Source organism: Bos indicus, chromosome 16 (assembly GCF_029378745.1).
Source record: "Bos indicus isolate NIAB-ARS_2022 breed Sahiwal x Tharparkar chromosome 16, NIAB-ARS_B.indTharparkar_mat_pri_1.0, whole genome shotgun sequence".
In the NCBI taxonomy this organism is placed as follows: domain Eukaryota; kingdom Metazoa; phylum Chordata; class Mammalia; order Artiodactyla; family Bovidae; genus Bos; species Bos indicus.
This window is the reverse complement of record NC_091775.1, coordinates 51,595,494-51,609,085: the sequence shown is the minus strand read 5'-3', so window position 1 is coordinate 51,609,085 and position 13,592 is coordinate 51,595,494. Positions and strand designations below refer to the sequence as shown.

The 13,592-nt window shown below is 52.9% G+C and overlaps 1 protein-coding gene across 13 annotated transcripts in view; it reads right to left on the bottom strand.

The window, feature by feature from the left end:
* The window catches only part of CFAP74 (cilia and flagella associated protein 74), an 89,747-nt gene that overhangs the window by 18,901 nt on the left and 57,254 nt on the right, over nucleotides 1–13,592 (bottom strand). For all 13 annotated transcript variants that reach the window (XR_011560859.1, XR_011560860.1, XR_011560862.1 and 10 more), the window contains 8 exons: nucleotides 13,142–13,304; nucleotides 11,937–12,013; nucleotides 11,311–11,433; nucleotides 6,989–7,110; nucleotides 4,980–5,108; nucleotides 4,685–4,772; nucleotides 4,005–4,178; nucleotides 2,532–2,665 (listed from right to left, as the gene is read on the bottom strand). Coding sequence is in view for 8 of the 13 variants with exons in the window: in XM_070768360.1 (XP_070624461.1) it covers nucleotides 2,532–2,665; nucleotides 4,005–4,178; nucleotides 4,685–4,772; nucleotides 4,980–5,108; nucleotides 6,989–7,110; nucleotides 11,311–11,433; nucleotides 11,937–12,013; nucleotides 13,142–13,304 (1,010 nt within the window). In the remaining 5 variants the exon portion in view is untranslated. The remainder of the gene's footprint in view (nucleotides 1–2,531; nucleotides 2,666–4,004; nucleotides 4,179–4,684; nucleotides 4,773–4,979; nucleotides 5,109–6,988; nucleotides 7,111–11,310; nucleotides 11,434–11,936; nucleotides 12,014–13,141; nucleotides 13,305–13,592) is intronic.

Genomic DNA, 13,592 nt, shown 5'->3' with positions numbered 1-13,592 from the left:
TCAAGAGTCTTCTCCAACACCACAGCTCAAAAGCATCAATTCTTTGGCATTCAGCCTTCTTTACATCCAGCTCCTCATATGGCTGCTGGAAAAGCCATAGCTTTGACTATATGGACTTTTGTTGGCAAAGTAATGTCTCTATTTTTTTAATATGTTGTCTAGGTTTGTCATAGCTTCTTTTCCAAGAAGGAAGCGTCTTTTAATTATGTGGCTGCAGTCACCATCTGCAATGATTTTGGAGCCCAAGAAAATAAAGTCGCTCACTGTTTCCATTGTTTCTGCATCTATTTGCCATGAAGTGATGGGACCAGATGTTATGATTTTTGTGTTTTGAATGTTGAGTTTTAAGCCAGCTTTTTCACTCTCCTCTGTCACCTTCATCAAGAGGCTCTTTAGTTCCTCTTCGCTTTCTGCCATAAGGGTAGTGTCATCTGTATATTGAGGCAATCTTGATTCCAGCTTGTGCTTCATCCAGTCCAGCATTTTGCATGATGTATGAGATCAAACCAGTCAATCCTAAAGGAAATCAGTCCTGAATATTCATTGGATGGACTGATGCTGAAGCTGAAGCTCCAATACTTTGGGCACCTGATGCGAAGAACTGACTCACTGGAAAAGACCCTGATGCTGGGAAAGATTGAAGGCAGGAGGAGAAGGGGCAACAGACAAACTGAACTGAACTCTGCATATAAGTTTAATAAGCAGGGTGAAAATATACAGTCTTGATGTATTTCTTTCCCAATCACTCAAAGTTAAAAATTTTTGCTTTACGAGAAGACAGTGTGAAGAGATTGAGACAAGCCACCAGGGAAATTTTTTGCAAATCTGACAAGAAACTTCTATCAGAGTATATAAATAACACTCAAAACTCCATAAAAACCCTGATTTTAAAAAATAGACAAAAGACCTAAAAATACTTCTCACTAAAAAGATACACGGATGGCAAATAAGCTCCAAGCTGTCAGTCGTTGGAAACACGAGTTAGTGAGACACTGTCACACACCTTTGAGGATGCCTCTCCATCCAGCAGACAAGGAAACCTGACATTACCCACAGCTGGAAGGGGTGCAGCAGCCAGACACCCGGACGTTATGGGGGAGAACATAAAATTGAAAAGAAACTGACGTTGTGACCTGGCAACTCCCCTCCTAGACACTAAGCAATGGGCGATGAGAACTCGGGCTTACACAGAAACCTGCTGGGGACCTGTGCCAAACTCAGTGTCCTTCGCAGGTGGGCCGCACGGACACGTTTCCAGCGGCTGGGGGCTGTGGCGGAGGGCCTAGGGGAGGGGAGGCAGAACGCGGGCTTTAGAGCCCTGGCATCCAGGTAGGGGTGGGGCGATTCAGCTCAGTCTTCAAGGTAGAGCCAACAGGCCTTACTGATGACTTAGCTGTGCGAGTGGAGGTAAGGAGTCAGGACGGGGTCATGCTTGTGGCCGGTGCTCAGGCGGCAGTGCTGGGCACGGGTCCAGCTCTCAGGTCTGGGAGCCCATGGGCAGCCATGCTCTGTGGGGGGCAGTGGGGTGGGGGTGTGTGTGCCACTGGGTCTCTCTGGACTCCCGATCACTGCTTTATTCCCTGAGGCCTCACAGTTTTACCATTGCTAGCCTTTCCAAGGTGGCTCTTGGATAAGCTTTTGGAAATTTCAATTTATTTGTAGATAGTTCTTGAAGAAAATTAAATACTCATTCAATCGACAGACATCTAAGGAGCTTCTGCCATAGGCTGGAGCCCATTCTGGGCACTGAGATTATTTTTCAACCATCCTTTCTCATGGGGCTATTTTCCAGAGGCTGAGAGTTGTGAACAAGCCCAAGAGGGGCCCAGCCCAGGGTGGGTCACTAGAGCTGAGGGGAAAGGCGGGTGGGGGGGCTGCAGCTGGGCAGAGCCTGTACCTGGGTTTCCTCCAGGGGTTCTCGCTCTGCACTGGCTCCTTAAAATCACCACCTGTAGACCCCTTCCAGCTTCCCCTCAGCCACTCACCTGGCCGGAGGGTGCTAACCCTCCCTCCACCCCATGCCCCAGGGCTGCCAGGCCCCCAGCCAGGACCAAAGAGCAGACAGGAGAGGAAGGGAAGGAGGGGACAGGTGGGCTGGCTCCACGAGGGGTTGGCCTGACACCAGGAGGGTGTCCCAGCATGTTCCTCCCTGGAGGCTGATGATTGAGAATCAGCAAGAGCTGGCCCTCGTGCCAGACCCTGTCGTCCAGTCCATTTCCCCCTGCTCCCTGCCTTCTCAGCCCCAGTTCTCAGGGTGGACACGGAGGCCGGGGACCAGCCCATCACACAGTGCATAAGGGCAGGTGGGGCTTGTGCCCAGGGGATGCTCTGCACACTCATGCATGCTCACAGGTGCATGCACACATGTGCACATCTCACACACCTGCAAGGTGGGCCTGGACCCAGGTGTGCAGACCTAGGTCAGAGCTCTCTGAGGTTGCTACTGCCGCCCAGCCCTGTAGTCAGCCTGGCTAGCCAGGGGCTGCCACTCCCAGCTGGCTGCCCAGGCCCTGCACTCCTGTCAGGCTCACCGATTAATCTCTGACTTGCAGATGAGCTCAAAGTTGTACTCCTTGGCCTTGGTGGGCTGAAAGATCACATCGAGCTGTAGCGTTTCCAGTGGCAGGATTGTCCCGAACCCATCGTTGGGCTGGATGTCCACAAACTGGCAAAAGGAAGACCATGGATGGCAAAGCGAAAATGAGGTGACCTTCCAGGGAGTGCCACGGGGAGCAACGTGGATGGGAGTGTGGCAGAGCACAAACAAATGTGTGTCTGGTGACATGTGTGTAAATGCATTACGTGGGTGTGAGTCTGTCTCTGTGTATGTGATCATGTGTGCAAGTGAGAGGGTGGTGTGTTTATGTGTGTCTGCATGCATGTGAGCACAGGTATGTGTGTCTATGTGTGTATGAGTGTGTGTGCATGCATGTGAGCACAGGTGTATGAGGCTGTGTACTGAGTGTGTACATGCGTGTGAACACAGTTGTGAGTATATGAGTGTGTGCATATGAGAACACATGTATGAGTGTGTATGAGTGCATACATGAATGTGAGCATAGGTGTATGTGAGTGTATATATGTGTGCATGCATGTGAGCACAGGTGTATGTGAGTATGTGTGTGTACATGTGAGCACAAGGCTATGTGTGTACATGCATGTGAGCACAGGTGTATGAGTGTGTGTATGAGTGCGTGCATGCATGTGAGCACAGGTATATGTGAGTTTGTGTGTGTGCATGTGAGCACAGGGCTATGTGTGTACATGCATGTAAGCACTGGTGTATGTGAGTATATGAATGTGTGTGCATGCATGTGAGCACAGGTGTATGAGGCTGTGTATTGAGTGTGTACATGTGTGTGAACACAGGTGTGAGTATATGAGTGTGTGTGCATATGAGAACACATGTATGAGTGTGTATGAGTGCATACATGAATGTGAGCACAGGTGTATGAGTGTGTGTATGAGTGTGTACATGCATGTGAGCACAGGTGTATGAGTGTGTGTATGAGTGTGTACATGTATGTGAACACAGGTGTATGTGAGTTTGTGTGTGTGCATGTGAGCACAGGGCTATGTGTGTACATGCATGTAAGCACAGGTGTATGTGAGTATATGAATGTGTGTGCATGCATGTGAGCACAGGTGAGTATGTGAGTGTGTCTGCATACATGGGGGTAGACAATGGGTCTCTGGTGGGGCAGCCCGGAGGACTGAGGGAAGCCAGGCCTGGGCCTCTCTTGGCTGCCCTGCAGGGCCAGGCAGGCCAGAGTCTCAGGAGGGAGGGAGGGGAGAGAACTCTGGGTGCTGTGCATGCAGCAGGTGGAGAGAGCTCGAGAGGGGCAGGTTGAGGTGGGGACAGCCAGATACCCTGGCTGAGGTCCCTGGGAGTGAGCGTGGAGTCTGCAGGTGGGTGAGGCCTGGCCAGGCACCAGGACTCAGGGTAGCAGCCCCTCATCCCTCACTGCCCAGTACCTCCCACTCTGACCACATGAGCGAGGTACCTTGGGGAGTCCAACGAACCCAAACTCCTGGGGCAGGAGGGAATGATTGCAGAGGCTGATTTGGGTCCTGATGGCCTCGTAGATGGTACAGTAGCCAAAGTCCAGCCCTGCGGGGCTGAGCTCCAGGTCCGAGGTGGTGACTACAGCATGGACAGTAAACCCCACGGGTTTGATCTGAAGTGCAGAGGGCAGGGCCATTAGGTCATTGTGGTCAGTTAGGGAAATGTCTCCAAAACTGAGAAGAACCCCGGTCCTGCTGTGAGCTGGCGGCTGACTCTGCACCTTTCACGGACACATCTGCTTCCTGTTGGCCTCAGCATGGCATGGGCAGCACAGGGGGGCAGGGGGCCGGAGGGTATGTGTGCACACACATGTGCATCTGTGCATCTGCTTGTCGGTGCATTGTGAACTCACATGATGACATGTGTACCGAGGATGTGCACACCCTGGACACCTGGGTCTGGACTGTAGGAACACGAGGGTCTGGGTGTCCCGGGGACAGCCCCGCCCACCCAGGACAGCACTGGGGCCTCTTGGATCCACAAGCCCCTCCCTCTGTCTCCCCTGTGCAGGGGCTGCTAGGGCAAGACCGGAGGCCGGTGAAGATGGGCTCCAAGAGCCAGGCCAGAACAGCTCTGCTCCCCCAGGGTGCCCGGCATCCAGATGAGCCCCACACAGACCTGGTCAGCCACCCGGATAGTCATCGGGGCCTCCAGAACCCTGGTCTCCTTGTCAAAATACTTCCCTGCATCTTCTGGGAGGGAGTGTCTGCAAGAGACAGGGGGCACTTGAATGTTCTTTTCCCCTTTATATTTGAGAAATGACAAAAGGCTCAACTGTGAGGGTGCCAGAGTCATGGGGTACACAGAAGATCAGAAATACGGGAGCCTGGGGTTGGCTTCCTGCTGTGACTCAGGACCGCCCCCCCCCCCTCCCCCCGACCCGGGAGGAGCGGCGCCCTGCTGGGCACATCACCTGGGCAGGAACTTGAGCTGCACTGAGTAGGACGACAGGGCCTGGATGTAGCCAGTCTCAGGCAGGAGCTCCACGTGGCCCCGCAGCTCCTTGCACACCTCGAACTTTAGGCGCAACGCGGCCTTCGACCTGCAGCATCCAAGGGAGGGCCGGACAGCGACTTGAGGTCAGTCCTTGCCCCACAGGGCCCAGTGCACCCCCTCCAGGCACAGCCCTGCCGGGCACAGCCCCCACCCTCCAGCCCCACTGTCGGACAGGCTTCAGAGCCCTGCTCACAGGGGCAGGTTTTCCTGAAATGACATTGGCTGAGGAATCCTTACAAATAAAAACATCACAACTGAAAGTCACCCTGGTCGGTTTTTAGAACCTGAGTGTTTTCTGGGAAGCGCCTCACAGGCCGGGGGTCAGGGAGAGGGGGCCCTGTTCCTCCTGGAGTTCTGCCATTCCCCACTCAGGCACAGGCTCTCTTGCAGGACGCTCAGGAGGCCCCAGGTGGCCAGGCCTTGGCCTTGGTGACGGCAGCTTCCCCAATTTTTGTCCTTGCTTTCAACTCAGGACCAGCCGGAGAAAGCCAGGCGTGCCCCCAGTCAACCACGTGGGCCACAGCCCCATTAGGACACCCCCTCCCCACCTGCTCTCCAGTCTCCAGAAAGAGAGGCAGTGGGTGAGCTGCCCTAGGCCTGTTAAGGAGACCGCCCCTGGGCCATCAGGGACCCCAGGCCATGGTCCAGAGCCTCTCAGGCCTCTCGGTGTCTCCTTAACCGCCCGGGGTGATTCTCACAGTCCCTCTGCATGGGGAACCCAGGGCCGATCGGGACCCTGAGTGACCCATGGGCTCCTGAGATTGCAAAGGAAGGTCTCTCTTCTCTCAACTTTGACCTCTGGCCCCAGTGTCACCCAGCACTGAATGTCCCCTACCATGAAAGGTGTTCAGACTGGGCCCTCCCACCCTGGTTTCTGCTGAGGCTGGGTTCCCCTCAGGCAACTACAACCAGGGTCTTTGTGAACTCACTCCCTTGCTACCTCTGTACCCATAAAACTGGTAATAACATTGAATTCTAAAATCATTCAACAAACCTAAGAGGTCGAGTGCGTGCCTCAGGGGACAGGCTGAGAAAGCAGAGCTCCCGTGCTCCGTGTCCCCCAATCCACCCCAGGGGTGGACACACTTTGCATTGAGGTAAACTGACCAGACCCTGTTAAACCCTGGTTTACCAAACAATCCATCTGAAACCTGCTCCGAGACCCCAGCCTCCGGGAAAAGCAGGTCACCCGATGTTTGCAGCACTGACATCTGGGGACCCAGCAGCTGGCAGGTGCCAGCCTAATTGCACCCAGGCTGACATCGCCCCCACTTCCGGAGAGAAGCAGGACCCTGGGTACAGCAGCTGGCCAAGTACAGGTGTGTTTGGTTAGTGAAGACCCACTAAGCTCTAACTGTTGGGTTTGCCTCTTTTTTCCACTTAATTGAACTTGAGTTAAAAAAAAAAAAGAAAGGGAGAGTAAAAAAGAAATGACAACCGTGGTGTCTGGACACCCTTGCAAAGCTCTGTGAATGAAACATGCTTCTTTTCTCAGAACTCCACCCATGTTCCTTCAGAGGACCAGCCCCCTCTTCTGTCTGTGTCTGCGAGGAGCCTGACCTGGTGTGCGGGGTGCCGACCCCCCCACAGACAGGGGTGATGACACCGATTTATCCTCACGGTCCTGGAAGTCAGGTCCAGACACCGTGTCCCAGGGCTGAAACCCAGCTGCAGGCAGGGCTGGTTCCCCCGGAGGCTCCACAGAGAACGCTCTCCTGGCTTTTCTGGTTTCTGGAGATGCCACGTCCCTTGGTTTGTGGCCCCTCTTCCATTTTCAAGGCCAGCAGCCCAGCAACTGTCAGCCTCTGTCTGACGCTGACCCTCGGGCTTCCATCCTATGACAGCTCTGGGGTCCCAGTTGGCTCTCAGGGCAATCCCTGGAGACCCCCACCTTGAGGTATCGGATCTCACCCAGCCAGGGCTCACCGCGTGTGGACGAGGATCGAGTCCTGGTACAGCCGATCGTACATGCAGATCTTCAGGTCTACGTTGGGCTTTGGCACCCAGACAGGCACATCGATAGCCACGCCGACGACTTTGAAATATAACTGAATTTGAACACGAAAATCCAATAACACGCATGTTCATCAGCAGAGCAGACAGTGCTTGTGAGCGCTAACACAGAGCTCAGAGCATGATCTGTAATTCCTAAAAGTACCATGTGCCCAGTCGTGTCTGACTCTGTGCAACCCCAAGGACTGTAGTCCGCCAGGCTCCTTTGTCTATGGGATTTTCTCCAGGCAAGAATACTGGAGTGGTTTGCCATGGCCTTCCCCAGGGGATCTTCTAAACCCAGGGACAGAACCTGTCTCTTGCATCTCCTGCACTGGCAGGCGGGTTCTTTACCGCTAGTGCCACCTGGGAAGTCCCAGCTGTTGCAAGTATTGGAAGGTTAATAATTACACTAGCCATTGGGACTTCCCTGGTGGTCCAGTGGCAAGACTATGCACTCCCAGTGTGGGGGATCCGGGTTGGATCCCTGGTCAGAGAACTAGATCTCACATGCCACAATTAAGACCTGTTGCAGCCAAATAAATATTAAAAAAAAATTAAACTAACCATGTTTTTGAGATCTATGGCAGTTTTCACATTAGATCATTTTTTTGTTGTTGTTAATGAGCAGAGCTCTGTTTATTTTTGGATCATGCTCTGAGGCATGTGGGATCTTAGTTCCCTGACTAGGAACTGAACATTGGCAGTGAGAGCTCAGCATCCTAACCACTGAACCTAACCACTGAACTTCCTAACCAGGGAAGTCCTTCACGTCATATAATTATTTTAAAAAGTCTTTATTGGATTTGTTACAATTGGATTTATTGCTTCTGTTTTATGTTTTGGTGTGTTTTTTTTGGCCACGAGGCATGTGAGATTTTAGTTCCCTGATCAAGGGTCAAACCCCACACTCCCTGCATTGGAAGGTGGATTCTTAACCACTGGACCACCAGGGAGGTCCCCATATCATATAATTTAAATAATCCTGTTTATTTTCAAAATTTTTAAACATGAGAAGGTAGACTTGTACAATGGGTTTTCACAAACGTGTCATGCAGCTTCCTAAATATCCACATTTTTAATGGTTTAGAAAAACCTTTTTGCTACAAAATCGTGTGTCACACAGGCTGTGCACATGGCCAACACAGATGGAAGCTCAGGTCTCTCAAGGGCCCAGACACAGAGGTGCTTCTCCCTGCAGTCAGACCCCGAGTCCTGGTCTCAGAGCTGGGCTTTGTGGGTGTCTTGCCAGGTGAGTGTGTGCACAGCAGCCCCCCCAGGGTAGCGCCAGGGACCGCCAACCCACAAGACTGTGTGGGGGGCATTCCTTCCTACCACCTGCAGGACTGTGACCTCAGAACACAGCTGGACCAGATCCGAGGCCACTGGGTCACTGAAACACAGCCCATTTCCAGGGCCAGAGACAGACCAGACAGAATAAACAGAAAGCAGGTCCAGGGAGATGGAGCTGCTGGGGCAGTTGGGAGAGGGTTTGAGGACAAAGGCAACCTCTTCTGTCAGAGGCAGCAGGGGTGGGCTGGGGCAGTGGCTGAGAGGCTCAGAGGCCCCAAGCAGCATCCTGGCGGCAGGGCCAGGCAGGTCACAGAGAGGCCGGTCTTGCCAGCACCTGAATCAGCTCCAGGCGAGCAGATGGACTCAGGGGGTGACACGTGACAAATGAGGGTGAAGAAAGACCCAGGCCTCGGAGTTCAGACTTCCACGAAGGAGGGCAAGGAAGCCCCCATCTACAGCAGAGCCAGCAGGGTGGGAAAGAGAGGCCTGGACATGGGAGGGGGGCCGTCCTCGTGGGAAGATGGCAGCAGTGCCCCCAGACCCCTGGATGGGAAGGGGCTGCAGGCTGGCAGATTCTAGACCTGTCATAAGGGGCCTGGTCTCAGGAAAACAGGCAGGCAGGATGGGGAGCCCATACCCCTGCTCACCCAAGGAGGCTGAGAGCTGCACAGTGGCTGCGTGTGTGTCCCCAATTCTGGTTGGGAGAGGTCAGTGCGTGGGGAGCAGTCAAGGTGTTCACTGCCTGCCTCACTCAGCAGGGCCCCCATGGGCTGGCACATGCTTGATTCAAAGTCACAGCCCCAGCCAGGCTGTCCTCTCTTGAGTGGTTGGTTACCCAGCACTGGCCCGTGTTCCTTCCCGTCACAGAGCAGGGGCTCTGTGGGGTCCTGTAGGGTACCAGGGGGCTCCATGGGGTCCTGTAGGGTTCTCTGAGGCTCTGTGGAACTCCAATTGGTACTACTGACAGGGGGCAGTGTGAGTATTGTGGAACACTATGGGGTACTGTAGGGCACGGCCCATTCCTTGGGGTTTCTGTTCAAACAAATGAGTGTCTTGTCTCAAATCTCTGGCCGCTGAATAGGAATCATGGCAGAGCAGAGACTTCCGAAGCAGTGAGGAGAGGACAGTGCAGTGAGCACAGATGCATCAACTGGTCACAGCTGGAAAGAGATCACCTGCCCGGAAACACAGACCACGGTGTCAGGTCAGAACTCCTAAAGCAGTGGCAGCAGGTTCAGAGGAGATTCTAATAATTCCAGTGAAACTTAAGTGTTATGGAGACACTGAAGGCCAAGAAAGAGGGTCAGTAAGACGGACACAATGTCACACTGTATTTCGGTCATAAGGAAGTGCTGGCCGAGTGTCCTGCTGGGCACAGTCTGTCCTGGAGGGTTTTCCTCTTCCATTTAAGAAGTAGAAAGTCATGTGGGATTTGGGGGCTGAAAGTGGAGGGGACTGTTCATGGAATGGAAAGTAGAATTTCCAAATAACAGGAAGAAAAGGAATAAGTAGCAACTTGATTAAACCAACCAAAACAAGAAAATTGAAAGTGAGGAAATAATATCATAAAATGAATAGTCAATACAACTAATGGAAGAAGTAAAACAAAGTGTGTCAGTGTTTTGGAGATTAATTCTTTGTCATTTGTAGTAACAGTGGTGAGAATGGGCACTCTTGTCTTGTTCCTGATTTTAGAGGTAATGCTTTCAATTTTTTGAGAAATGTCTGTTTAGCTCTTTTGCCCACTTTTTGATTGGGTTGTTCATTTTTCTGGTATTGAGCTGCATGAGCTGCTTGCATATTTTGGAGATTAAGTGTGTCAGTATTATGCTGTGAACACACTGGAGTGTCCCCATAAAGGCAGACAGCATTAGTTGGATCCATAGAAAAAACCTGGCTCCTTAAAATACATACAGAGTAAAAAAAGGATGACTATGGGAGGCGACACAGGGAAATGAGGCTAAGGGGAAGCAGAGGAGAGCAGGGTGGCTCTATCATTATCGTGGGAGCAGCTGTTGTTAGAGATGTCTGAGCAGCAGGGGGGAAGAGGTCTGTTTGGTTCTGGCGGAAGGCATAGTTTACTATAAGAAAACAACCACAAACCCTCATGCATCAAACAATAAGGCAGTTGTACAGAGCCCTCTGTGAGGCATGTAAGGAGAACTTGTCAAAGGTTGGGTCACAGGGAAGGTGGACATGCGGAAGGAACATGGAGGGATGCCAAAGCACCTTGAAAGAGAGGAATGGAGCTGGAGGATTCACCCTTTCTGACTCCAGACTATACTGCAAAGCTACAGTCATCAAAACTGCATGGCACTGGTGCAAAAAACAGGCACACAGACCAATGGAACAGGATAAAGAGCCCAGAAATAAACCCATGTACCTATGGTTACCTAATTTATGACAAAGGAGAAAAGAACATACAATGGAGAAAAGACAGTCTCTTTAATAAATGGTGCTGGGAAAACTGGACAGCTACAAGTAAAAGAGTGCAATTAGAACATTCTCTAACACCACATCAAAAATAAACTCAAAATGGACTAAATTCCTAAATATAAGACCAGAAACCATTAAACTTCTAGAAGAAAACATAGGCAGGACACTCTTTGCCATAAATTGCAGCAATATTTTTTTGGATTTGTGTCTGAAGGCAAAGGAAATAAAAGCAAAAACAAACAAATGGGACTTAATGAAGCATAAAAGCTTTTGCACAGGAAAGGAAACCATTGAGAAAACTGAAAAGACAAAACAAAAACCAAAAAAACAAAAAAAAACCATGAAAAGACAACCTACTGAATAGGAGAAAATGTTTGCAAATGATATGACTGATAAGAGATTAATATCCAAAATATAGGGTTGGCCAGAAAGTTCCTTTGGTTTTTCTGTAATATAGGCCCCATATGGTTGGGTGGATGGAAGGTGGAGGGCGGGACCCCATGCCTGGGGAGCAGCATGGTACTCACAGTTGGGCACTGCTGATTCTTAAACACAACCTTGAAACTGTTCTGGACCGTTCCCGGGACAATCGGGGTGAAGATGACGGGCACCTTGATGGAGCTGAAGGGGCCTATGTCCCCCTCTGTTGTCTGCAGGGAAGAGAGGCGGAAGGCTGGTCAGCCTTCACATTCTGGACAGGTACCTCCCATGGCCTCACCATGGCCAATCACTGTGTGGTGGGAGGTGGCAGCAGCCATGTGTGCGCTTGCTCTCCTGATGACCCGGGCCTTGCACACACACGTGAACACACATGGATGCACACACATGCACACATGTGGACACGCACACACGTGGACACACACACATGTACCACATGGACACACGTGCACACACACGTGGACCCCACCCCCACCCCTGCCGCTCTGGCTAGTGAGGCCCTACACGGAAGTCTCCTCTGCACTCAACAGGGGCACCCAGGCCTGCCTCTTTGGCTCTGGGTCTGACCTAGCCCAGTTGGGGATGGTGTGGCCAGATACGGGCTGAGATAGCTAATCGCCCAGAGGCTACAAGTCCGATGACCAGACTAGTCTCATCCAGCTCTGGTCAGATGGACAGGCCATCCCAGGGCTGGAGGAAGGCAGGCCTTGCTGACCTCTCCCAGCGAGAACTCCATCTGTTCCTCATTGGGAGGTATAGTCATGATGGTGGTCAAGGTCACGCCCTCTGATTCTGGAAGAGAAGGGGGTTCACAGGTGAGGCTGGCCGGGCCAGGAGAGCTGGGGCACCAGGGCCCCTTCCTCTCCCAGACCAGGTGCTGTCCTGGAGTCTGTGGAGGCCACCCCAGCCCTCCTGAACAGATACCTCATCCTGACAATATCACGTGCTGCTCTCCCACCTGTCCCCAGGGCTGGCGAGGGCCCTCACAGGGGGCACCCTGACCCAGGCAGGGCCCCCACCCTTCCCCCTGACCCAGGTCTGCAAAGAAGGGCCACTTGGTGGCACAGGAGGACCAGAGTGGAGTGGGGTTGTGCCCCAGGCCTGGGCAGGGTGTACTGACCCTTCTGCGCCAGGACAGGGGTCACAGGGCTGTAGGGTCAGTGCAGGTAGACAGCCTGGCTCGTTGGCACAAGAGGCTGTCACTGTGGCCCCAGGTTCACGTGGATGTGTTTCCACTCTCACAGCTCCCATGGCCATCTCCTGCATGGGGGCCTTGCGAACTCAGGGACCCCCAACTTCAATGCCATGTATGGTCCCAGGGCTGGGGTTTCTTGGGTGGACTCAGACAGTGGTCACTGTGGCTTCTGGAGTGGGAGGCCTAGGTGGGAGAAGGTCCTGAGTTGCTCAAAATGGCCTAAGAGCAGCATGTCTGAGAGAGGACAGCAGAGAAACATGGGGAAGCTAAGTGGACCATCTGAGGCTTTGCTTCAAGGCAGGAGGAGCTGAAAGTGGACTCGAGACATTTGTATTAAGAGGAGAAAATGGTAGAAAGCTGTGTGAGGGCTGGGCCCGGTGGGGTGGGGGGGAGGATGGGGGGCCAGGCTGGGGTGGTAGGGGGAGGGGGGCTGCCAAGTCCTGGAAAGGTAACACAGTACCCCCTCCAGCCTGTTTTCACAGTTGTTTGGCCTTGTCTGTGTGGACGTGCTCTAAGTGGCTCCGGAATCTGTCCTCTGGGGCCCTCTGACCCAACCCGTAGGCCCTCTGCCTGTCACATGGCTGGGACTCAGGGCCTCTGTGCTGAGGGGCCCAGGGCTGCATGCTGAGTGCTGCCTCTCTGCCCATCACATGGCTGGGACTCAGGGAACCTGTGCCAAGGAGCCCAGGGCTGTATGCTGAGCGCAGGCCATGGGCCCAGCTCACCGATGGGGTGCCCCTCCTCCTGCTCCTTCACGTCCAGCTTTCCAGACTCCTTCTGGCTTGGTACATCTGTAGGAGATGACTCATTGCCCTCCATCTGATGCTCAGAAAAACTGGTGGTGAATTTATCATACAAACTTTTGTCTTCATACGTGAAGGTACTACTCTGAAAAGAGAACATGATACCTTTAGTGCAGTCCATTTGCCTTTCCCATTAGCTATCCAGATCCACCATCCCTGAGGTGCCACGCTGAGAACCCGGCCATGATCTGGGCTGGGGACCACGGGCTCCTGCATGACCCCCTTGGCAGCTCTCCATTGACCTGTGCTGAGTTTGCCTGGGGCTCAGGGCCTCCTCTAACGCAGGTGGTTTCCTCCTCAGCCCCTTCCTAGAGACTCTGCACACAGGCATGGGGCCGAGTTCCTCCAGGACACCTGCTGCTCTCCACTGTGA